The following is a 25,448-nucleotide window of genomic DNA, read 5'->3' on the forward strand; positions in this document are numbered from 1 at the left end:
CGGTGGGGGAGCGGTGGCCGCAGGAGCGCAGGTGAGAGCGGGCGGCTCTTCCCGCCCAGGCCGCGGGGTAGCCGGGCCTGGGCCGGCACGGGGGGCCGGGGGCCGCGGCGCGGAGGGGCGGCCCCGCGGGGCCGGGTGAGGCCCGGGGGCGCATGCTGGGCACTATTCGGGGAAGCTTGCGCGGTGCCTGCCGAGCTATAATTAAAACGGGCAGATGCCCCTGACAGCCATTCACTAGTTATAAATAAGTTCAGCGCCAGCGTGGGTCAGCGTGTGCGAGGCTGTGGCGGAGGATCCCCTGGGCAGCGTGCCGCGCACAGGGCGGGCTGGAAGGCGGTGGGAGGCCCGCGCCCTGGCCAGGGGGCTGCGGGGCGTTTTGGGTGTCACAACGCGAGACGCGAGTCGCTGCCTCCCACCGCGGGTCCGAAGAGCAGCTCAGGTGTGGCTGCCAGCTGGGGCAGGAATCCAATCCCAATGTCGAGTGGTGCTTGTGAGGAAAAGTGGCTGTTAAATAGGAAGTGTCTTCTGAGCATGTTTGGTGCGAGATCGGTCAGCCCTGGCCATCGTCATAAAAGCTCTGACCTTTTCCTTAGCTGAATCCAAAGTGCTCAGTGTGAGCTACTAGAGAAACAGTAGGGTATTATGTGGTTTCACAGATGTACTTTATGCAGATCTGTGGGTTTTAAGCTTAAAAGTTCAGTAAAAGCACATCTGTCAAAACATATTCTAATGCTTCAGGATACATTCATTTTAATACATGAACAAAGAAGAATTATTGAACCTGTTCCTCTCTCCAGCAGAGCACAACAAAAAGCTAGTGTCATGCTGATGAAAGAGGGTACAGGTATAATCACTTCTTTCAGGCCACTGGGATATGTTTTGTTCCAGTTTTCCTCTCCATCTTCTAGTTAAAAGTGTATGACAGTCTTACCTTCCATGCTTTGTTTGCTTTTAGTGATTAGACAGAATGGCTCCAGTGAACCAGCCAAAGGACAAGAAGCACGAGAGGGCACATGAGCATTGTCCAGAAGAGGCAAAATCAGCTGGGAAGAGGAAACTGGAATGCGAGCAACTAGGGAATGAGCCACAAGCAAAGAGGTTGTTTGTGAGAAAAACATCCAAACCCCCAGAGAAAATCGGTAACATTTCCTCAGATCCTTACTGTTTCTCCCAACCAGATTTACTGTAAATGATAGGCGTCAACTAGTTGAACGGGAAGAATGCCAAGAAGTGTGTTCAGACATGAGTGTTTAGGTAGGGTTATATATTGAAGTGATACACGTATTGGGGTAGTGCATCCTCCAGTTATCTGTCTAGTGAGAGTGTGTATGCCTGCATACACGTGTGTTTCATTTTTGAGATTCCATACCCCTTGGTAGAAACCTTTTCACTGAAGATGCTGTCACAGCTCGTTTGGGGGTGGTTAATTTTTGTGGAGTTCCTGAATTACCAGACATCTGCTTTATTGTAGGACATACCAAGCTTGGTAACACGTTGTTTCCTCTCCCATGCAATTCTTAATGCAGTTTCAGCATGTAGTCTGAACTGGCATTTTTACCCAATGCTTTGTATATTCTAACTTTTGCTACAGTAAGTAGGAATACTTTCTACTTCAATGTTCAGATTAGACTGAACAGAATTTTTTAATTAACACTTCTCGTGTGCAGTTTTTTCCTTTAGTATGTTACTTAAAAAAAAAAAGTCTCTTAAAAGATTTTTGGTATAATGAGAGGTGGTGAAGTTTTGAGATAGTGGAAAGGGTAATGCTGTGCATTATCAAGTTGTGTAGGCTTCAGCTACAGTAAGGACTATTTTCATAGAATCACAGAATCATTTAGGTTGAAAAAGACCCTTAAGATCATCGAGTCAAACTGTTAACCTGCCTCTGCCAAGTCCACCTCTAAACCATGTCCCTAATCACCATGTCTATGTGTCTTTTAAACGCGTCCAGGAATGGTGACTGATCCACTTCCCTGAGCAGCCCATTTCAATGCCTGACAACCCTTGTGGTGAAGAAGTTTTTCCTAATATCCAATCTAAACCTCCCCTGGCACAATTTGATGCTGTTGCCACTCATTCTGTCACTTGTTGCTTGGGAGAAGAGACCAACACCCTCCATGCTACAACCTCCTTTCAGGTAGTTGTAGACAGCGATAAGGTCTCCCCTCAGTCTACATTTCTCAGATAAAACCTATAGTTCCTTTGTTTGGAGATCACTGAAGTTACTTCCTTGTGTGGAAATACTGCACGTGTCCTGTACCATTTTGGCTTTAAGGATCCAGAAATGACTTAGGTGTTTTTCAACAGAGATAGAGGAGTTATACAATTTCCATTGTCTGGTGTGTAACTCTAGACTTGAAGCAGTTGTCAGTATGAACAGCAGACGTGGAGACAAAATACTCTGAAAGGAGTTCTGTGTTTAACTGCGGATAGTTAACGCGCCTTCTGTAGTTCATTTGATTTTCATTGTAACTTCATGGCCTGATTTTCAGATTTGGTGAGCATCTGCAGTTCCTGTAAGATTCAGAGGGAATTGGCTGTAGCTAATACTTCGGAAAAATGAGGCAAATAATATTTTTCCCTTAAGCCCTTTTTCAAAAGATGGAGACCTTTGTATTTGAGCTTTTCCATTCTGTGTTCCAGTTTTGATTTATATATGGAATAGTGTGGCCAGCAGGACTAGAGAAGTGTTTGTTCCACTGTACTCGGCACTGGTGAGGCTCCACCTTGAATACTGTGTTCAGTTTTGAACCCCTCATCATCATAAGGACATTGAAATACTAGAGAGAGTGCAGAGGAGGGTCACGAAGCTGGTGAGGGGTCTTGGAGCACAAGTCTGATGAGGAGCAGCTGAGGGAGCTGGGGCTGTTCAGCCTGGAGAAAAGGAGGCTGAGGGGAGACCTTATCACTGTCTACAACTACCTGAAAGGAGGTTGTAGCATGGAGGGTGTTGGTCTCTTCTCCCAAGCAGCACATGATAAGGTGAGAGGAAAAGGCCTCATGTTGCGGTAGGGGAGGTTTAGATGGGGTATTAGGAAAAAATTATTCACAGAAAGTGTTGTCAGGCATTGGAACAGGCTGCCCAGGGAAGTGGTGGAGTCACCATTCCTGGAGGTGTTTAGAAGGCATTTAGACGAGGTTCTTAGGGACATGGTTTAGTGCTAGAGTTGGGTTATGGTTGGACTCGAGGATCCTGAGGGTCTCTTCCAATTGAAATGATTCTGTGTTTTGAAAAAAGTGTTTTCTTCTCCTGAGCCGTATAGGACGGTTTCAGTTTCTTGCAACTGAAACACTTCTTTAAAGTGTTTCTTCCAGCAGATTCTAAAAAAGGCCTGAAGTTTGTTTCTTATTTAATTATCCTTTATAATAAAACAGAATTTGGAAAAAATACATCTATTTCCATCACACCTGAAGAAGGAACTGTGGATGCTAGTTCTTCTGTGGGAAAAAAAAATAAGGAATTAGAATATGAATACTTTTATATGTATTTTAACAGGTGTAACAAGTGTTTGCACTATGTTGGCGTGTGAACAAAGAAGTTTAGTCTCACACCCATGCATTTCGAGGCTGCAATGTTGCATTAAAGGACTATTTCATTTAGGTTCTAATCGTATATGATGAACCCTATGTTTTGGGTTTAGTGTGGGTTTTTTTTGTTGTTTGTTTGTTTGTTTTGTTTTGTTTTGTTTTTTATAAATACCCTTAAATTAAAATACCGTTTTTGTTTCTTAAGAAATGCTTCTTTCCCATTTGACATCTGGATCCCCTGGGGTGTTACAAACCATTGCTGTGGGATGATTAGATTACAGACACCGGACTGAATAGATCTGTTCTTTATGTAAAAGTCCCTGAAGATAAAAACTTGGAACATGAACAAAATATAGAAGCATGCTGTACTCTCAGCAAAAATCACTCCAAACAGAGAGGTTTTTGGGTGATGAGGCGTCAGCAAGTCTATTATCAAAAACAAAACTCTGAGTGCTGTAGGCAGACTGTACGGGCTACAGCACAAGCACATGGAAAATTCTGATTCATGACGAGGCATTTCAGGAACTGTATGGGAAGCCACGTTGCTACGCATGTGGAATTTTCAGATGTCAATGTTTCTGCTGGTCACACGTCTGACCTTCCCTTTGCTGTACTCAGGGGGTTACCACCTTCCATGGACTATTTCCAAGTTGTTGGGGCTCCGGATACCTTAATTGTATTTTGGGTATGAACCATTCGAATTGTATACTTTCCAAGAGATGCACCGCCTATGGCTTTGCTTTAGTCCTCTCCTGTTCTTTTTTTGATAAACCTTCAGCAAGGAGAGGGAAGGTGTATCAAGAAGCATATGTGAAGTTCTGGCAGCCTATGGGAAGCACTGGGCTTCATAATTGCAGAGGCTGCTTCACCTTAGAGATACAAGAATCATTTAGAGATTTACCTTGTGGCTCAGGCTTTTCATGGTTTTAGCAGCAAGTGCAGATATATTCCTGTGTTTTTTATTGAGTGAGCATGACAGGTGTTTGCCCTCAGTATGTTTTACTCTTTTTCTCTGTCAGGTTGGAGTAGAGGTGGGTCTGTGGTGAGAAACAACAAAGTCCTTTTCCATCAGCTGGAGCGACAGCGCAGCATTGTTCATTATGTCTACCAGAACATGCTGGGAGGCTCCATTCGGGCACAGCTCAGGCAGGTAAGAAGTTTCCCCTTCATGACTTGCTGGACATCTCAGCTCTCTACCTAAAAACATCTTGAACACACCCAGGGAAACTTTAAAGGGGCCTAAAGTTCCTTGCACACAGAGTTTGTGGCTCCAAGTCTGTTGTACCTTTATGTTTCTTAATCCTGTAAAATGCAAGAGGTGAGGTGTCTTGCCCTTTTGGTTGACCTGGCCCTGTCACTCTACATTTTATGCCTCTCTTAATTCTGTTCTTCCTTGAATCATATTTAAACTTACCTGCTCTACTATTTGATTTATTGCACAGTGCTACTTTTGCACACTAATCTGACTGGTTTGTCATACTGTTTTGCATACACTCTTGCTTTGCTAATCATGTCAGGTTTCATTTTGATGTTTCCTCTTCGCAGACATATTCCTTCAAGTCTGTAATGTTTTACTGTTTTCAGAGCCATACTCCTTTCATTTGAAAATCAGCTTTTTCTGATACAGCCAGAGGTGGGAAGCACCTGGGGTACCTTTATCTTCCATATGATTTATCTCTTTCAAGTATCCAAATGATAAAGAAATCACCAAGCTCATCCAAGCAGTGCCTGTTCCTCAACTGAATAACAATACAATCGTGCCATGGTGTCTCATGCACTGTTTCAAGTGTTTAGTTCACTCTTAAGCTGTGTAGTTGAGCTGCAGACTGTTTGGATGGAGGGGCATAATATTTTCTCTTTGGGTGATGCTCAGTAAAGACATAGATAGTTGTAAGTGCCTTTTACTGATGTGGAGACACATTCTTCTTCCTTGTTAATGTTAATTATCTTGCCTTTTTAGCTCAGTCCACGAGGCTTAACTCCCTGTACATCATTTCAAATATGGTATCTCCCAGTTCTCTGCTTTCTGAGTGAAGTGTCTGACGTGGATTTGTGTGGCCTCAGGCTATTTCCCCTGGGGACAGTATGTTCTTCATTCTACAGAGAGGCTTAGAATTTTGTGTGAATGTACTAACACCGATGGCAATTAGAAATTGCTAGCACTACTCATTCAGAGAACCTCAGCGATTCCTGCAAAAGTCATAATTCTCTTTATTTTCTTAACAGTGTCTGCAGCTGCCCTTCCTGCGTTCTCTTGCCTCATACTGCCTCTTTCGAACAGCAAGTCCCTTTGACAGGAGAGTGACATGCCTGGAATGGCATCCAACACACCCCAGTACTGTAGCTGTTGGTTCCAAAGGTGGAGACATTATCCTTTGGGACTATGAAGTACTTACTAAAACCTGCTTCATCAAAGGGGTAAGCCTCTGGGTGCATGGAATGGGTGGGAGGGAAGACTGGAGCACCATAAAATACTGCAGATCAAAACTGGGGTCTGTTGTGAGAAGCATGTCAGGGTCTTGGGTTGCAGAGTAGCCAGCTGTGGGGCAGGACTGAGGTGCAACAGCAAGTCTGTTCCTAAGTCCCAGACTGTTCTAGCACTGGGGAGAACTGAGGCGTGTTGAGTTCATAATGAAGCAGCACTTGATGTGTGCTCAGTGGAAAAATAGTACAGCAACTAGCAAAACAGTTATCTTAAAAGGTTGCTAGAAAAGAAGTAGGCAGAGAGGGTCTGTCTGCTTTAGGTCTTTATCTTTCTCTGCTCACCTTTTATTCTGTGTGAAATGAGGAAATATCTTTGAGTGTGGGGAAACTAAGGTAGAATCAATGGTTTCTATAGCTGGCATGTCCCTTGTTGCTGTATTCAGCCATTCCCATTCTGACAGGGACCCAAAGACTGTGACTGCTTTCTAAATTCGCATAGGTATACAATGGGAGGAGGTCTATCCTCCAGAAGTTCCTGAGCCATCTTTCTCTTTTTGTAAATAGTGTAGTGCCAGCCAGCCAGGGCATGTATTGTGGGGACTGAAGGAGCTGCAGTTTTGCCCTCCAGGAGGGTAGCTGTGTAGACAGCCATCCTCTGGGTAGACACAGTTGTGTCTGCCCTCTCGAAGGGCTGTGGTGTGTTTCACTGTTTCTGTTAAGGACATAGCAGTGAATGCAGACTTACAGAACACACTTTTCTACTTCCCCGTCACTCAGTGGATTTTTCTTTTGTTCATCCCCTTCCTTGTAGATGGGAGCTGGAGGGGCCATCACAGGAATGAAGTTTAACCCTTTTAACCCTAGTCAGCTGTACACTTCGTCAGTTGCCGGCACTACCACCCTGCAGGATTTTAATGGCAATACTGTCCGGGTCTTCACCAGCACCGAGGACTGGGAGTAAGAAATACAGCAATGCTTTGGGCCTCTGTGTCCTGCTGGCAGGAGCGCTACAGAGAGAGAGAGAAAGAGAGAGAGAGAGAGAGATACGTTTGCCTCTAATATGTGAGAGCTGGGCTTCTTCTTCTCCACATACGTATTGTTTATCCTCTGAATTTCAGGGCTGCTCTCTCTTCCAGAGAGGTTCACTCTCCCTTTTTATTTTTCCCTGAAAGGGGGTGGTGGGTAGAAGAGAGCTTTTCTTCCTGAAGGGGAGGGAGTCTTTGATGATGCTTACTTCCTGTTACACGTGAGATCGTGAGGGTGCCAGTGGATTTCCTCAGCTGTCTGTTCTTAAACCTTCCACTCTGTGTCCTGGGGACCTTTTAGTCTTTTCACATGTTAGCAGTGCTGCTCCTTGTCAGATGATTTTTACAGGACAATTTATAGTCCCATTAGTGCTTCTGCACAAACACTACTGACTTGTGTGGTGTGTGTCATAAGGATCACCCCAGTTCATTCTACCTAACTTTTGATGCTTATGTAATATACCAAAATTAAGAGTCTGGGCTACTTCAGCAATGAATGGAAAGAGGAGATTAATCACTAGAGGCAACTCTGTCTGCCTGTGCTTAAAATCACCCTCTCACACAGTTGCTTTTCTGTGGACTCATGAGGAGGCCTGAGCACTTCAGTTAGTTACTTCAGTTCACTTTACTTAAAGGTAAGTGAGGGAAGTTGGGTTAGTGTCCTCTTTACTTTTCCCCACCTGATTCTTTCTGGGTGGCAGCTTTCATGGTTGGTTTCTATATGGGCTGTTCCAGCTGCAACTTTGTAATAGGGCAGAAGGTGACCCCAAGTGGTGCTGGGGTGATTAGCCAGCTGAGCAAGGAGAGATCGGCTGGGTCCTGGGACATGAGATCTCGTATCCCAGTGGGATGCCTGTTACAGCAATGGTGCCTGGATTGGACAGGGCATGCCATGCTCCCACTGCTATGAGGACAGGCAGGCTCTGTGGGAGGGCCTTTTTAAATCGTCATTGTCTTCTTGAAATCTGGTATTTACAGTGAGACTTCATTAGCTGCTCTGTGAGCAGCAGATGGAGTGTGCTTGAGTATCAAAAGAGTATGGGGACTCCCAGCTAGCATCCTTCTTTTCTGTCTTTGTGTAGGGTTTCTACATTTTCTCAGTAGGCAGATTGGGTAAAAAAAGTAACAAAAAAACATAACAATATAACACAACACAGAACATAAGATTCCTGTGCTATGAGGTTAGCAGTAGCATTTCTCCTTGCACCGCTCTCTTCCTGCCTGCTGGTACCTTGAGAAAGACCAGATACAGCATTGGAAGCAGCCTGTAGAGAACTGGTGAATGAAGTCTCTTTAAGAAAAGCTTGGTGCAGGGCTGTCATGAGGTTTTATGTAGTTTCTGCATGGAATGGTGCTGATTTTGCTTGTGATCTCCTGAGGCTGGTCTGAGCCAGGTGATTCACTGCAGATTAGTCCTACCCTCATAGCAGAAGCAGCAATGCTGCTAATCATGTGTGCAGCCCAAAGTGGTGGGGTTGAACTTACAGGCTCAGAATGTATGTGCTCAGATGGGAAAGAGAGTTGGAAAAAAGAGCTCTTATGTACGTGCCCTGTCAGCAAGCACTGCACTGTACCTAGGGAAACCAGCCAGTGTGTTCCAGGAGATGAATGTTGTATTAAGATTTTTGTCTTCCACTCTAACCTTGATGCATCTTGGCTTTGTGTGTATTCCAGAAAGGGCCAGGAGATTCTCTCGGAGACATGAAGTTCAGTCCTTATGAGGCAGTGAAGCTTTATGTGGCATCAGGGGATGGTACCCTAAGTCTGCAGGACCTTGAGGGCAGAGCTGTGCAGGTGATCTCCCGTGCCCCGGACTGTGGCCATGAGCACCATAATGTTTGGTGAGAAGGGAGCACCGCAAGGTTGATTCTCTGTTCCTTGGGGATAACACTGCGCTGCTGCTTGTGCTGTCTAACATCTTCATTTTTACCAGTGTTAGGAGATTCTTGGTATGAATTGGTCTGTGAGGGAGCTTGGAGACAGGCTCCCGTGCCCAACCCTAGCCGTGCAGGGTGGGTGACAAGCTGGGCAGTCACAGGGCACTTAGGCTTTTACAGCAGCTAAGCGTGCTGTCTGCATCCTCCGGTGTTGCTTTCTGGTGGCGCCATCTCCTCTCTTACAGGTGCTGACAGCTTTTCACTTCATAAAGTGTGAGGTGAGAAGAGCAGAATAACTTCCTCCTCTTGATTGCCATCAGTGTTCTGCTTTGGCTGTAGCAGCTCAGGTAGCATAGGAAAGCCACAAGACATTCCTGCACAATCTGAATTTCAGGTTATAATTTCAGGTTCAGTTTACCCTGTTGCCCCTCTGGAATCTTCAGGCTCACTGTGATAAATTCCATTACCTTGAATTCTCAAATAATTTATCTTTGTAAGTGAAGCTTTTCCAACAAGTTCCCAAAGGACCCCAACTTTATTCTTGCTGCCCTTACCCTCCCAGCAGAGCTGGGGTTAAGACCTATGCCTTTATCAGATAAGTCTCTATTCAGTTTTGTTTCCTGGAGCATGAAGTTGCACGTGCAACTTCCCAGTCCAAAGCTTTTGTCTTTGCTGCTGCTTCAGTGTTTCGTGGAAAACATCATATTAGAGCCATTTCTTTACATTTGTCAGCGTCACAAGGATATTCTGGTGTTTCCCAAGGTATGTCCATGTGCAGGCACCAAGTGGCTTTTCAGCCTCTTGTTATGTTCCACTGTCCCAGCATGTCACACTTCCATCTAATGAGCACTTCATAAATGACTAGGAAGCTATTGTTCCAGTATTTAAATGGTGACCACAAAGATGACTCCATTTTTACAAGGAGTCACATGGAAAAGATGAGGGCTAGTGGGTACAAGTTACTCCTGGGGAGATTCCAGTTGGACACAAGAGGGAAATGTTTCACAAAGAGAACAATCAGCCATTGGAATAATCTCCCCATGAAAGTGGTGGGTTCCCCAACACTGGAGACTTGTAAAGATTCAGCTGGACAGGATGGTTTGCCATCTTGTCCAGAGTGTGCTTTTGCCAGGAAAGGTTGGACCAGATGATCCTTGTGGTCCCTTACAAGCTGGTATTCTGATTCTGTTTCATACTCAGTCACCAACACAAAGCTTTGCTGGTAAACTGTCCCCCTTCCTGATACTCAGGCCTACACCATCAGGCAGGAGGCTGCAGTTGCAATCTGTTGCAGTCCCCTTGTTGAACCAGAGCTCCACTTCCTTCACTTCCCTGTGAGAGGCAGCACTGATTTTGTGTCTTTCCCTCCAGTTGCTGGTACTGCAGCGTTGATGTTTCTGCAAGCTGCCGTGCAGTGGTGACAGGTGATAATTTGGGCAACGTGGTCCTGCTCAGCACTTCTGGTGAAAAGGTTTGTATGGCTCCATGCAGCGTCTCCTCAACGGGAATCTTCATGGCTCGTGTGCTTTCCTACCCTACAGGGACCCTGAAAAGAGGAGCAAGTATCTTGCAGCTCAGGAGATGAGTCCACCCATTGTCTAGGTGGTGAGAAGTCCTCCACTTCTGGCATTCGTTAGACATTTTCATGTTGTTGGATGTCACGGTAACAATTCCCAAACAGAGGGACTGTGTCGCATGCGACCCCTTCATTAGAGTATTTGGTACTGGCCAGAGTAATTACAGGTAACCTGAAGGTGTGAGCACCATCTGCCAACGACTTTCACAATTTCAGAAACTTAGTGCACTGATGGGAATCATTTAGGAGATACTGCTTTGATGTGGACCCTTCCATGGCTTTGGAGCAGTGACACAGCAGGAATTCAGCAGATGTTGGGATAGAAATTGCACTGCTGCCATCAGACACGAGAGGGCAGGCAGAGGCAGCTTGTGACTTCCAGTCTGAACTAGTACAAACCCTTCAGTTAGAGAATAGTTGAAGTGGGCCCTGCTTTCAAGAGCCTGCTGTACTGTCACACTGGAATTACCATTTCTCTTGCCTGTGAGGGTAACATCTGTAAGGGTTTGCCGCCTGGTGAGCTCTAGCCAGAGGCAGCTGGGTACAGTATTGGGCAGAGTCAGGAGTGCTCCAAATGACTTGTGCTTATTCAAGATTAGTTGCTTGCTTTCTTTTTTTTTTCTTTTCCTGAAAGAATGTGGCAGCCTTTTCTGCACTTGGGAGATGCCCATTATTGTAGGGAAGATGGGCCAGTTTTGCCCTTTGGATTAGAAATAAATTTATTCATGGCCAGTTTATATCCATTTGTTCTTGTTAATTGAAATATTTCTCCTACCCTCATGTTTCTTTGCTGATAATGTTTCTAGAAGCCATTTATATCTCCTTTCACTTTTTTTACTAAGATAAGCAAAGCAAGCTCATTGGTTTTCTCCCACAAAGAAGGCCCTTATTATTATTTTGGCAGCGCATTTTCTGTACCTGTTGCAGTTTGTTTTAATCTTTCTGCAGGTGGAAGACTGACACTGGATAAAGTATTTCAGATGTGATCTTGCTTTATACAGTGGTACTAATACTTCCCTCCATGAATCAGGGATGGTGTTTTCCTTTCTCATAGCTTTAATAAATTAGGGTAAATTAGGTGTATCAGAGTTCTCCTAGAATTAAACAGTTCCCAAGATCATTCTTCTCCTTTCTTGTTTCCAGTGGGTAAACTCTTGGTGTATTTTAGAAGTTTTGTTACTCTGTAAATGTGTGACCTCTTTACTCTGCTTCAGTAGATTATTTTTCCATTTCTTTACTCCAGACTGATTCTGTGTTATTTTCTGTTTCCTCTGCTGCAGATCTGGAAGCTGAAATTGCACAGGAAGAAGGTGACTCATGTGGGGTTTAACTCCCGATGTGAGTGGCTGTTGGCCACAGCATCTGTAGATCAGACAGTGAAAATCTGGGACCTCAGAAACATCAAAAACAAAATGAATTTTCTTCATGTACTTCCTCATGACAAACCTGTTAATGCAGGTGAGTTAAAGATTTCGTTGCATGGATGTCTGCAGAGAGTCCACTCAGCTCAGCTTTTGTTGTTGTGGCAATGTTAGCTTTCGCTCAGGTTTGAGGTTGCGCAGTAGCTAATGTTAAAGCAAGGATGGCAGTAGGAACGCGTGGGCAGAGGCAGGCCTCCCCAGGCCTCCAGAGGGGAGGTGAGCAGGCTGAGATGGAGAATGCTGCAACTTTGAAATCCTAGCCTAGTGATACGAAGAATCGGGTGTGCACATATAATCCTTTGGCCATAAAGACTTGTAATCCCTTATCTGTTTTCCCTTATGCTTTGTGTCCTTTAGACATTGACCAAGTCTGAGACTAAGCTTGGATTCAGCCACACCGGGGCTTCTCTCTGAGAAGGAGCATAGAAAGCCAGGGGGTCCATTCTGAACATCATGACTGAACGGGAGAGCTTCTCTCTACCCTTTCACATCTCCTGTCCCCATAGAAATCACTTTAAAACAGCTCTCATCAGATTCCGCTTGGCATATTTCCTCCATGCAGTAATAGAGTGAACCTTGCCATCGAACTCTGTTAAGTTACACTTTTCTTTAAGTGATCTAAACTCTGCTTTGTGGCAAGCAGGACCCTAAATCACTCATGCATGACAAACTGGCATAGTCTTAGACTTGCCATACAAACTGGCACTGTGCCTTGAGAGGTGAGTGTGGAAGCATCAGCAGTGGCTAAGATTAGAAAATTTAATTTATTGGGGCAGTTTGTTTGACAAAAGCAGAGCATGAGACTCAAATCTCTGTTTCTTGGGTGCAGTTTTACCAGTTCATGGAGGCCCAAACTGCAGATGTTTGTCTCAGCTTTTCTGCTAACTTTCTATTTGAACGAGCAAGTTCCGTTGTTTGCAATGTCTCTTTCTATGATTCTAAAATGAGAATGATTCTTCCTATGTAGCCCAGCACTGTGGGTTTCAGCTTACTGTTGTACAAGTTTTGAGTTTGTTAGAGACATTTAGTCTTGTCTTTTGGGACATATGGCAATATCACACCCCCATTAAAGAAATAGCTGTGGGTTTCCAATCAGAGAAATGTGACTTTGATGTTTGCTGTCAGTCACAGCACTGTGACCTTTTGTTTGCCTGGTTGTCCCCTTCTCCCAGCTTACTTCAGCCCAACAGATGGTGCCAAGCTCCTAAGCACAGACCAGCGCAGTGAAATCAGGGTTTATTCATCTTCAGACTGGACCAAGCCACAGCATCTGATCCCACACCCACATCGTCAGTTTCAGCACCTCACACCTATTAAGGTGAGTTAGGCCAGTGCAGTTTGAGAGAGGAGTATCATGCCTGGTGCAGTCAGCTGGCTGTAAATCAGAAACAGTCTGATTCTGGTCAGGATACTACATTGGTGGGTAGGTGTTCATACTGCTGCAGCTCCCAGCAGAGCAGTGCTCTGAGGATACCCATGTTCCTCAGGCTGTGGGTGGGATGCACAAGCTGTTTCTCACAGTACTGGTTGTCTGCTGTGTGTCTATGTGAGCTCTGTCCCTTTCTCTGAACTCCCTGTCACTCTGCTCTATGACCAGGCAACATGGCATCCTCGCTATGACCTCATTGTAGCAGGTCGCTACCCAGACCCTAAGTTCCCAGGGTACACAGTGAACGAGCTACGAACTGTTGATGTATTTGACGGAAACACTGGGGAGATGGTTTGTCAGCTCCATGATCCAAATGCTTCTGGTATCATCTCGGTGAGTTGAAGCTAGGAGGACCAGTGGCTCTGTACTGAACTGCAGCCAAGGGATGGGGGTGAGAGACTGGAACAGCAGGATTATCCTCTTTACCTGTGACAGACCCGTGCTCTCGTGGGGGTATGGCTGCCAGCTAAAGCTGCTGACTCGAGCAGGGCTGGCCCATGCTCATCTGTGGGTTTTCTGTGATACTCTTTAGGGAAGGTTGGCTTTTCCAGATGGTTTGTTGCTGTTATATAAGCCCCAGTGCTCTTATGACTCTGTTATATAAACAGACTCTGACTGTGTTTCCATTTTCAGCTCAATAAATTTAACCCTATGGGAGACACGCTGGCTTCTGGCATGGGTAAGTAAAGAGAACCTGGGGTGCTAAGCATGGCTGGGTTCCAGGCCCAGAAAAGGGCAGGCTTGTTTCTCCAGACTGAAGCAAATTGTGAGTGAAGGTTTCCCAAATCCTACTTGCTATAGCAGTCCCCTGTAATTTCCTACATCTGTAAAAGAGACTGATTGAGACCTCCTTTCCAGTCTTCCACCTTTGCAGTTAGAAAACAGATTGCTGGTCAGCTCCTGTGAAACATTTCCTGAGCGCTAATCCAGAGGAGCGAGCGGCCGCTCTGCAGCAGGGAGCTGCTGCCTTCTGCCGGCCATCTAACAGCAGCAGAAAACCATGTTGGGGGAAGCCTTTTCCTGCCAGGCTGTGCCCTCTCCCATTTCCTAGGCTGCAGAGCCGAGATTATTGAGTTTTTCGTAGGCTGTTTGGGATTAAGGGAGCTGGTTATAGATTTAGGTCTTAGACCTGTGGCAGGTAAGATTAGGAATTAGTTGATGATGTTTCTTAATTAGATCAAACTTCCATGGCTGTGTGGACATAGCGTCTGCAATAAATACCTTTGTGTCCTCTGTACCTTGGAAATATCTTAGAACAGACAAAGCACTTTGAATTTCTGGCACTTAAGTGACATAGCCTAAGGTATTATATTTGATATAGAGTTTCTGATGCACAATGTTCAATTTTTCCTCTCAGGTTTTAATATTCTGATCTGGAGCTGGGAGGAGATGGTGGCCAAGAAGCAAGAACATCTTTTGAAAACCATGACAGAACAGGGGATTGGAAGTTGGAGTTTGTCCAGACGTGGAGGGCAGAGGCAGGCAAACCCTGGGACAAGCAAACTCGAAGCTAACTTACTGCCTTGGGAGCTGGAGGAGCCGAGAACAAAAAACAATGATTCCAAATCACAGGGAAGGAAGCGAAAAGGGAAGGATCTAGAGAAGTGATATAGTATTTTGATCCTTTCTGGATCACAGGGTACAAATTCAGTGTTGGCAATGGGCAGTATAAGCCGTGCAGGGCATTAGACTTCTACTTTGTCCTTCCTCCCTGGATCTGATCGTGCTTCCCTGATTCCCTTTGCTTCCCCTTCTAGAAAGTTCTGTCAGTACTCAGTTCCTCCTCCAAGTGGAGTTACCACACATTTTCCGAGGCAGTAGGAAAACTTCTGAGATGTTTTCAGATCCTGCTGAAGTTGCTGCTTCCAGCCTGCTGTATCTGCTTGTCATCACTTGTCAGAGGTTCCCATCTCCTGTAGTCTGCTGTGGAGCAGCTCACAACAGGGTCCCCAGCTTGTTCTAGCCAAACTGAGCTAAGAAACCCTTTGCTAACAAGGTTAATGTCCTGAAAAGGTAGAATGTACTCTGGGCTGAGGTGAGGGGTAGCTTGGGTAGCTTAAGAAACACCAGCCTCTCCTATATGCAAGCTTCTTTGGAAAATGCACATCTGTCAAGACCTCAGGCTTAGAGAATCTGTGCTTGCAGCTATTTAACTAGACCACGAAGAACATGATGATACCAGAACTCTTTACCTTGCATGGGATGCAAGGGCAGCATGGAGCTGGCAATCTAGTGATTCTGTAGTTTCCATTTTCAGAGCTCTAGGCTTTTTCTTGCCACTGATGAGGTAATTTTTTTTCACTTGTGCCTATGTGCTTCAGAAGGTTGGATAAAAATGTTGCAAAACAGAAATGAGGAATTTCTTCTAAACACCCCTGCTCAGAGCCAAATCTCAAGACTGCTGTTAAACTGAAAAGTTTTGCTTCTTCTAGTTTGTTTACAAGGCTGCCTGGGACCTTGCTGGTGTCCCAGAGGTTGATGGATGGGATGGGCTCCAGGCCTGCTCAGATTATCTATGTTCACTTTTATAGTTTTGCAGTATTGATATTAATAAAGTTTTATACTGAAGTGAAATTCTTCTTTGATACAGAGCGTGGCTGATTTGAGCATTCTGCTCAATTGCTTTTGTTTGAGGGAAGAAGTTACTGACCTTTCTGTGGGAGGGCTAAGAGATCTGGAACAGTGGTGCAAACACCAGTCCCAGTACTGTGTCTACAGTGGACCCTTCCAAGTTGGGCAGGTTGCATTATGAGCTGTATCTGTGCATGGTTGCTGCAGTCAAAAATAGTTAATCTCAATTCTCACTCCGCTGTAAGTGGGATTGTAAATCAGGGATTTACATTGGGAGGGGGTATATGGCAGTAAGTTCTGCCTGCTTTCCAACACTGAGCACACTGGTGCTAGCCCTGTGAACTCTTAGAGAAGAAGAGGAGTAGAGTTCAGTGTGAATTTGATTTTAATAATGAAAAGGAAATTTATTGGAACAATTACAGAAAGTAATTCACAGTCAAAATGTCTAAATCATCATAGAAACCTTTCCTCTGTGTGTGCAAAATTTGTTGCCTTTAAAAATAACAGATCTGGTCCTCTTAAATGCACTTTCTATTACCTCCTTCTTGCGCCTGTTCTCACAGGCAGCAGCTTTTTCTTTATGACTGTCTTGCTGTGCAGGAGACCTAGATGATATCTTCAGACGACAAAAAGGTGAGGAAGATGCTGAGAACAGCAAGCTGCTTCTGCTGATGTAGAGTTCCCATGCTGGCAGATGCCAATTATGAGTAGGGAAAAGTCCCCACAGTACTCCATAGGGGAAGAAAAGGAAATGTCTGTACCCTAAGAACTGGCTTCTGCCGCCAAGAGGGGATGGGAACTGCACCAGAAAGGGAAGTAAAAGTGGGAAGTGAATGTGCAGCATCACCACATGAAGAGCCTGTGCTGCTTGTGCTTGCTGCAGTCTCTCATTTTCTGCCAAAGGCTACAAGGCAAGTGGTGAGAACTTGGCATGAAACTCCCTGCAGCAGCTGCAGTGCGCAGAGAGGCCAGCCTGGAGGAAGAGTCACACTTTGGACAAAATGCCAAAGCATGGCAAATAAAGAGATCCAGAGTCACCTGCAAATGCCAATCCTTAATGGTGGGAGGGGGAGTTGTTTGCTTGTTGTCCATCCACTAGGGAAGATAGGAAGAAAAGCTACAGAACTTGGCATTTAATCTAGTCTTAGGTTAACAGCTTTGCTACATCTCTTTAATTACAGCATAAACCCAGCAGAAGGGGCTTGTAGCTGAAATCTGGATTGCCTGCAGTGCAGGATACTCCCTGTAATAGGTACTTGAAGTTCAGAGGTGGGGAAGTTGAATTCAAAGGCTGAATCTTGAGACAGGCCCAGGTTTCTTATCTACAGGGACTCTCCTTTCTAGAGCCAACATTGCACTAGAAATTGGGCACGGCTTTGCTGTGGTTACAGGAATACATCTCTCTGATGATGCTCTCAGAGATTCTTTGGATCATATCATACACTCTGAGCTGAATCCTAAAAACTACTGCCAGTTTTTTGATCTTGTCCTGATTTCAGGCCAGTTCTCTCTTGAACCACAGTGTGAGGAGGGAAAAAAATACAGCTGCCAGCAGCAGGTACTTAGCAGCCTCAAGAAACCCTTTTCACTGTGCCATCCTCTGCAGCAGTTCCCTCTGCATGGACAGCAGATGAGTCTTGGTGCATTGTTGGTGACCTGTGCCCTCTGCTCCAAGCCCAGCCTTCCAACCATCATCAGCCCAACAGCTTGAGAGAAAAATCACTCAAAGCAGGTTGACCTTGAAGAGAGAAGCGACTCCTCACTGCACTGGATGTGGCAGCTGCTGGAGGCCCAAGGCCCTCTGCCACAGTCATGGTGAGCGTTAACATTTACAATCATCACTGAAAGGAGGAAAACTTGACCAGCTCCAACTGGCCATGTTGGGAATACGACTACGGAAGGTGTATGAGAACTGCGGGCACCACACAGTATACTGGCTTCAGAATTAAGGTGTCATTTCCATTAGAGTAGCTCAGTCCTCTCTCTCTGAGACGTCACTTTTAGAAAGCAGCCAAAAATCAAGTCCAGCTTCACTCTGGGAAGCAACGGCCAAAGCAGAAGAATGCTCAGTAACTGATGGTGCCCAATCATCCTTAGGGGCAACACTTCTCCCTCCTACTGCCTGGGAAGGAGTTCAAGCAACTGTCAAGCCTGCTCTTCTCCGTCATTGGAAACGTGCCGGTAGCCGGGGGGCTGAGACTGTATGCGAAAGAGTACAGTCAAGAGGAGGATTATAAGGAGAAGGAGAATAGATCCACACACAGCCAGACCTACAAACAGTTCTGCAAAGGAGGAAACAAGTGGTCAACATGATTATCATCCAAGCTTTCCCCTTCCTCGATGCTCTGGTCCAGCCTGGACTCACCTGTGTCATGCATGGTGCTTGCTACCTGGCATTCTTGTTTCCAGTCCTGGGGAACAACAGCATCTGTGAGTTCCAAGAATCTTTGCAATGGGCATTTATGCTGACAGCCAGGGATTGTCAGTGGGAAAGGTTCCTTCCCGCTATCGTTCCGGAAGAACATCTCCACAGAGAAGTTACTGAAAACAAAACACAGCTAGATGTTGTTTGTGGTTTGTCTTGTTTTTTTTTTTCTCTCCAGCTAAAGTCATCCCTTCCCAAAAACTCAATGTGCACACCCTCTCCTTTATTCTGGCGGTGGTTTTCCTACGAGTCTGCCACTAGGAGCAAGATTGCATCCCCCTGGGGTGGAGCCTCGCCTAGGCATCTAACCCTTGAGGTGAAATCAGAGCCCGACATCTTTACTGCAGCCCTCACCCATCATCCTCTTGGTACAGCTCAAATAAATGACATGAGGCATATGGTGGTTGAATCTTGTTGTAGACATCTAGAGCCATCTGCAGTGCCACAAGTGTGGTGTCATGCTGAGAAAGAGGGAAAAAAACCAAATCAGTCACCCTTATGGACGTGGCAGGGCAGCTCAGACCACAGCAGTAACAGACAGGGCAGTGCTGAGGGGATGTCACCTTTAACTTCCATCTGGAAGAAGGGAGGGGAACTGTACTGCTAGGATGGTGATTTGTGATGGTGCTAGAGAAGGGGAGGAAGTGAAACACAGCTGCTTATCTCTTGCATTGTTCTTTAAGAATTAATCCTTAGGGAGCAATCTGGGAGAGATGCTTGACGCTCCAGTCAGGAGGCTGCTGCAAAGGGTGGGGTGACTCTGTATCTACACTGCTGAAACATCAGATCTGGGTAGTATCAATCCATCTACCAAATAAATACAGCAGTGGCCCCCCAAAGTTTGCCAGTCTAATCCACAAGCGTGAGCTAACAGAAACAAAGTGCAGGTTGGGAATTTTCCTCAGGGGCCCCAAAGGAATGATGCCAGATCGAGCACATCCCACCCAGCCAAAGGCAAAGATGCATGCCCTGATCACTGCATGGGCCATAGAGAAGACAGAAAGGGTTAAAACTATCACCAAGTCCCAGTCTCCCGTGAGGAGGAGGAGATCAATAAAAGCTAGCCCCCAAGTTCTCACTTACTGCTGAATAGGCAAGTAGTTTCAGGTTCTGGTGGGCAGAAACATTTGCTGCTTTGGTTAGGTTTTTCCTTATGTGATCCAGCAGGACCCCTGAGGAAAGGAAAGAGCTGGTAAGAGGCAAAAATTAGACAGAACAGCATGAAGCTTCCTCCCCAGTGCACTCACCGCCTTGCAGACGAGCTTTCTCTACCCGACTGCGGATCCCAAACAGAAATTCAAACCCAAAGTCTTTCAGTTGCTTCAACCGAGTCATGACATCTTGTGTCACCCATACAGGCAAATCCATCTTGTGTGCTCGCTAGGAAGAGAAACAGAATGCTTGGCTGCAGGTAGCACGGTTCGCAGATTCATCTGAGAATGGGAGTCAGGGTGTCTGGAGTCCTGCCCATACTGGTACTGATTTCGTGTTTTAAATACAGCCCTATTCTGTTTATGTTTCTGTCCTCACCACTGTGCTGCATACAAAGAACATACATGGGTTTTAATGTTGTAATAAGAAGCATAAAGATTAAAATCTAGAGGCTTTGTTTCTGTGAAAGGGCAACTGGAGTGCAGAGTTATGTTGTAACACCGATACAATGATCTTAGGGCATTAACTTCATGGGTAGTTGATTCTGCCCTGCAAATAACATGCAGTCAGGAAAAAAAAAAATAAAAGACAGATAAGTGAGAGAGCACAAACTCCAGGTTTCTGATGCAGCTGCAGCACAATTTCACCAGAGGCTCTGAGGGACACTGAAGGATATTTGAGAAAGTTAGCAAGCGCTCTGCAGACGTAATAGTGGGATGCACCACTGACAAAGGCCAGTACTCAAACCTAGAATACAAAGAACTGGGAACCAAGAGAAGAATTTGCTTTGCAGCCAACCCATTACAAGAAAGGATTATTTATACTGGCAGCCAAACAGCAGTTGTGGTTCCCTGGCGTTACGTGGAGCAATTTTCTACACCACATCCCATTAAACTGCCAGAAGATGAGGCTGAATATTCTTAAGGGCCCACTCTGTCAGAGTGGTTTGGAGGAATTCACATCAGCAACTTGGACATTTAGTTAGTTTTTCATTAATTTACAAAGAAAATAGCTGGTAAGTTCAGCTATTTCTTGGACTTTATTATTTTCTCCATCCAGATGGCAGAATGAATCTATTGGATCAGGTGAGAAAAAAGATCCTTCTCTTTGAGGCACTGTTTGCATGATTTAGAAAAAAAGGAGGAAACCCAAAGCAGCTAAAGAGACTGATCAGCCTGAGGGTATGGTTTTGAGAGTAAAACTCCTCTTCCTCAAAATGTTCTGGTTTCATTTTGGGACAGTGAGCTATTCTGCAAGTTCTTGGGGATCATAGTGGTTATGAGCTGGCTTTCCAGGCCCAATTTGCAAGCTCATTAAGTGAGTCTTGAAAATGAAGATTTGAAATTCTTGACCTCTCTAACCAAGGGATTTTTTTTGTTACCAACAGAGTTGCTTCACTGTGATTGTTACAAGACAGGAGATCAGTTTTGTGATACAAAGGGCAAATTTACATAGTGCAGTACAGCTCTGGACTGGAATATTCTCAGCTTGCAGGAACTCAAGCTGCTACTTTACATAGCAAAGTGCAATTCCATGCAGATTTATCTTTTACATCCCCAAAATACTACATACCACAGCATACCACTGCCAGCAAGCTAAGCAGCCTTGCACCTCCAGAGAGTTAACATGACACAGTGTCAAAATGTTTGGGTTTACTGTTTCTCCCACAATTAGCTATTAAGAGTTGGACATGAAAGATCTCTGTAACTTACTTCATCATGCTGTACAGTTACACACAAATAAACTTGCATGCAACAACTCTAAGTCTCCTGGATACGTGACCTTTACTTCAGCATTACTGCAGCATAGCTAACCTGATTTTTCATTTTGTTTAGGCCTTCTTGAGATATGCTCCCAACAAAACTCCAAATGAATACAGAGTTTGGTGCCCCACCCCAGAGAGTAAAAAGGAGACATCTGTCTCTAGCATGGCAAAGGACCTTATAACAGGTAATAAAACCAGATGTGGGTAAACCCCATTTAACCTAGAAGAGCACTATTTTCTTTTAGAGACGGCATTAACAGAAGCATGGAAAGAAAAATGATTGATCTAAAGTAACAGGGAGGTAGAGGTAGAACCAGGAATAGTCCTAATTTAAGCTCCCAGTTTAAATCATAAAGTTAGCACTCCTTCAGTTTCCACAGATCTCACTTCTACCTTAGTTAACTCAGACTTGTTCACAGAGATCTAAAGACTTCAGATGGCAGTCATTTTCTAGTGACTTTTGAAAGATATTTATTATGCAGGTGGGACTTTTTCTGGCTCTAGCACAATCTAGGCTACAAAGTGGGAGGTCATAAGGTAAAAAAGTAGGTAATTCTTGGCACAGGCTGCTGGTGAGTAGGAACTGTTATTATTCTGAAATTAGAACATTACTACTTACTGTAGGGTGGGAATGGTGAGAAGTTGTTTTGTGGGATTTTGCAAAATTATTTTCTACCAAATTCAGTGGACCATAAAGACTGAATTCCTGTGACCGTAAGATGACGGCCAAACTTACTTCACAGAACAGTGTGTCATACACGCTCCAAATACCCTCGAGAGAGACATCCCGGATCCCAGTCTCATTTGCCACCATCTGCAGGAATTGCTGTAGGTATGAGAAGAGAGAAAGGCCTTCAATTTTCTAATCTCATACTGTATTACATGCACAGGTATTCCTACCATTTTCTCAGAGCTCTGAATATGTAGAGGTGATAATACTTTAACTACAAGCCTAAGACCACCTTATCTCATGCAAACAATCACTTACCCAATTCTCTTTGGTCTTATTTATGTACTCTGCTGAGTGCCGAGTTTCGTTCTGTAGCTGTTCATACCGTGGACAGGGGGTCAAAGGAAACTTCAGTAGCTGGGCAGAGACAAGAAGAGCAGCCAGGTCACCAAGAACACTTCAGTACTGAATGTGCCCTCAATACCCGCAACTGTAACAAAACCCTGATGTGGGATGAATCTATCAAGAGCTTCAAGTGCTGCCCTCTAACAGACTGTGGGTTGTGTGTGGTCTGCTGCGGTCTTGCAGCGAACACAGCCCCTGAATTCTCATCTTGTTCTGAGAATGGAAGAACCTTTGCTAAACAGGTCCCAGGAGAAGTTCAAAACAACCTGAATTGAGACTGAAGCAAAGACTTTTGGAGAAGTCAGCATAACACACTACTTGAGTAGCCAGTACACATCCTTGAGACTAACTTACCCTTTCCTCGGACTCTGGCACTGTGTGCACAGGGATAGGCTGCCAGGAGATGTTGGGGTTGAACATCTGGTGTCCCTCCGGAGGATACAGACCTGCCAGATTGGCCTCCGCGCTCATCAGCGTCCGGTCACAGTCTGTGCTGCGGATGAAGATCTGCCAGGACAGGGACAGGGCACCATTAGTAATGTTAGACCAGGCGATGGTGCTCGGACGTGGGACGATGCACTTGCTGAGGAGCATTGCCAAGTGCCCTGCAGCTGCCCATCGGCAACAGGGTCACAGGAGCTGAAGTGACCGAGCCTGCTGATGTCAACCTGGACAAAACTGTATGAATGGATATGAGGGCAATTTGCTGTGGTCTGTTCTGGATCAGTGCGACAGTGTGGAGATGAAAGACAGAAAGGAGCCTGAATATGAGGAAGACAGAGATACAGAAGGAAATGCACTATATTTACAGAGCAAGACTGGCGCCTTCAGTTCTCAGTTCTAGGAATGACCTGCTGTGCTCATGAAAAAAACCTGCTGTCTTCAAGCCTCAGTTCTTCCATCTGAGAAACAAAGACAAGAGTGATCTGACTTACAGGAGAGGAAGAAAAGAAGGAGCGAGGATTTTATTTAATCATTGTGGGCTCTTGGGATTAATGGCCAAGAGTTATCCTTCCATAGTTCAGAGAGAGAGATGAGCCAGAAAAAAAGAGAATGAGAAAAGTACAGAAAAGTTAAGCAGGTCAAAATGGCGAAACTTTGGTATTCTGGTATCTGTGTACTGAAAACACTTAGGGGGAGACTGAAGAGAAACTAGCGATAAAACAAGAGGAATACATAGGAAATCATGAAAGAATGTACTAGAAAACAGCATACTGAATCTGAAACAACAAGAATAAAAAGCCAAAAGAATGAAATACAATGCCAAGACTGGGATTTTTAAAAATATATTAAATAAGAAGAAACATAAGAAAAAAATTATATGCTCACTCTGTATAGCATCTCCTGCATTAAGTCTATCTCAAAAATTAACAGTCACAAGGAAAAAAATGTTTTTTTCTCTGACAATTTCTACCTACTTTTACTTCTTAACTGCGATTTGAAAACAACTGACCCTGTACTCATTGGACACAATTGCTTTTATCCTCTGTAAGCTTTGAAGAAATAGAAATATTTTAAAAGATAAGGATCTAATTCTAGACGTATTTTAAAAACCAATTACACCTTGAGTGTACATGCTTTCTACAGCACCTTTTGCCAGGGCTCCAGCTTGTCGCTGAGTCAGATGACAGATGGTCATATGGTGTCACCCAGAGGCAACACTTCTTATAAGGGAGGTTGCTCAACCCAAGCAGGGGTGTGGGCTTGGTTAGCAGAACAGCTTTTGTTTGCATATGCCTTAGTTTGTTTTTCCTTCTCAAGCAAGAGAAGGAAAACAGTTTCAGCTGGCGAAGGCTTTGTAAGAGTAAAGCATGTTTGGAAAGGAACTACTGAGAAAGGTTAAAGGATCTGTGTTTGAATTGATGCTGGAAGTTTTGTTGGTGAAGCAAATGTCAAAGAAGGGATGCAATCTGAACTATGGCAAGCTGGGTATTTACTGGGGAGCCCAAAAAGGGGGGAAACAAAGAACACAGGGATTCTCAGTTTGCCCCATCTGGTCAGTCGCCAAAAGTGAGCTCAGGTAAAATGACTGAATGGATACAGAGCCAGTAGTAGGACAAAGGGGTCTTGACTGCCCACTGTCCATCCAAACCGTGTGACAGCATGTCTCTCCTCATGACGCTTCCTCATGTTCCTGTTGACTCACACCACTTTGATCAAATAGCAGGGATATTGGCGGCGGGGGGATTTTCTATTTCCTTGCTTTTTTTTGATCTTTCAAATTTTCCCCTGTGCTCAGCACGTGGTTCCACAAATGGCTCCATAGCTTTTAATAAAAAAAAAGCCCTACTAGTTTCTCAAGAGCTATTATAAAGTGTGGCAACGTCCTGGAGAGAGAGAGAGAGAGAGAAATTAATAGCTTCGGGGAACTGAAAACACGGCTCCTTTACAGGTGGAAACAAATGAGAGGATCCTTCTGGTTGGTAACTACTGCTTGGCTGTACAGAGTCCCCGCGATCACCCCTGCGGCACACTGGGGAGGACAGAGGGCAAACGGGAGCTGCATGATTCCCCAGTCTCGAGTGAGGAACGAGTCTCAGCTCCATCCCCGCATCCCGGTTTGCTGCCCCGAGTTCAGGGCGGTGCAGCCGCAGCCGGCCCGGGCTGGATAACCTCGGCACCGCCCGCCCGGGCCCGACCCACTGCCCGCCCCGGCCCCCGGCACTGACCTCCCGCCGCCGGTACGCGTCGCTGAGGAAGCCCCGGTAGCGCCGCCGCAGGGCCTGGCCCAGCTCCCACTGCTGCCGCATCCCCACCTGCAACGGCACCGCCTGGTCACCGACAGCCCCGGCTCTCGGGCCGGTCCCGGGCCGCCGCCCGCCCCGCCCTCACCTGCGTGAGCTGCCCGAAGCCCTGGGGCCAGGCGGCCTCCTGGAAGGGATCCCGCGGGTAGGCCTTGATGGGCGAGCGGTCTCCGTGCCGGTACACCTGCGGGCGGCATCGCGTCACCCCGGGCGACGCCGCTGCCCAGCCCCCTCCCGCCGCCGCCCCCCTTCCCCCTCACCAGCGTTACGAAGCGGAGGCTGCGGGGGCGGGCGGGCGGCGGCTGCAGGCACAGCGCCAGGAGGAGCAGGACGGCACCTCCCCAGGCACGCCCCGACGGACCGGCCGCCATGGCGCTTCCTCACACCGCCGCCGCGCGGAACCCGACCGCTGCCGCCCGCGGGCCCGCACGGACAC

General features: G+C 45.8%; 2 protein-coding genes across 2 annotated transcripts; one reads left to right on the top strand and one right to left on the bottom strand.

Annotated features, from left to right (window-relative positions):
* Window positions 1-967: 967 nt before the first annotated feature.
* DDB2 (damage specific DNA binding protein 2) lies at window positions 968-14,888 on the top strand (the record flags this gene model as incomplete). Its single annotated transcript, XM_080345267.1, has 10 exons — window positions 968-1,139; window positions 4,548-4,678; window positions 5,755-5,946; window positions 6,764-6,909; window positions 10,226-10,325; window positions 11,711-11,888; window positions 13,024-13,169; window positions 13,449-13,613; window positions 13,914-13,959; window positions 14,638-14,888. 10 exons carry the CDS (start codon window positions 968-970, stop codon window positions 14,886-14,888), a joined length of 1,527 nt encoding a protein of 508 aa, XP_080201393.1.
* A 1,441-nt stretch (window positions 14,889-16,329) lies between these two features.
* Window positions 16,330-25,408, bottom strand: ACP2 (acid phosphatase 2, lysosomal). Its single transcript, XM_080345916.1, has 11 exons — window positions 25,273-25,408; window positions 25,101-25,196; window positions 24,938-25,024; window positions 22,623-22,775; window positions 22,182-22,280; window positions 21,930-22,019; window positions 19,524-19,656; window positions 19,360-19,448; window positions 18,631-18,737; window positions 18,217-18,392; window positions 16,330-18,133 (listed from the first exon to the last, which is right to left on the bottom strand). Exons 1-11 carry the CDS (start codon window positions 25,381-25,383, stop codon window positions 17,997-17,999), a joined length of 1,278 nt encoding a protein of 425 aa, XP_080202042.1. The 5' UTR covers window positions 25,384-25,408; the 3' UTR covers window positions 16,330-17,996.
* Between the last annotated feature and the right edge of the window lie 40 nt (window positions 25,409-25,448).

Source organism: Nesoenas mayeri, assembly GCF_963082525.1.
Source record: "Nesoenas mayeri genome assembly, chromosome: 5".
Classification (NCBI taxonomy): domain Eukaryota; kingdom Metazoa; phylum Chordata; class Aves; order Columbiformes; family Columbidae; genus Nesoenas; species Nesoenas mayeri.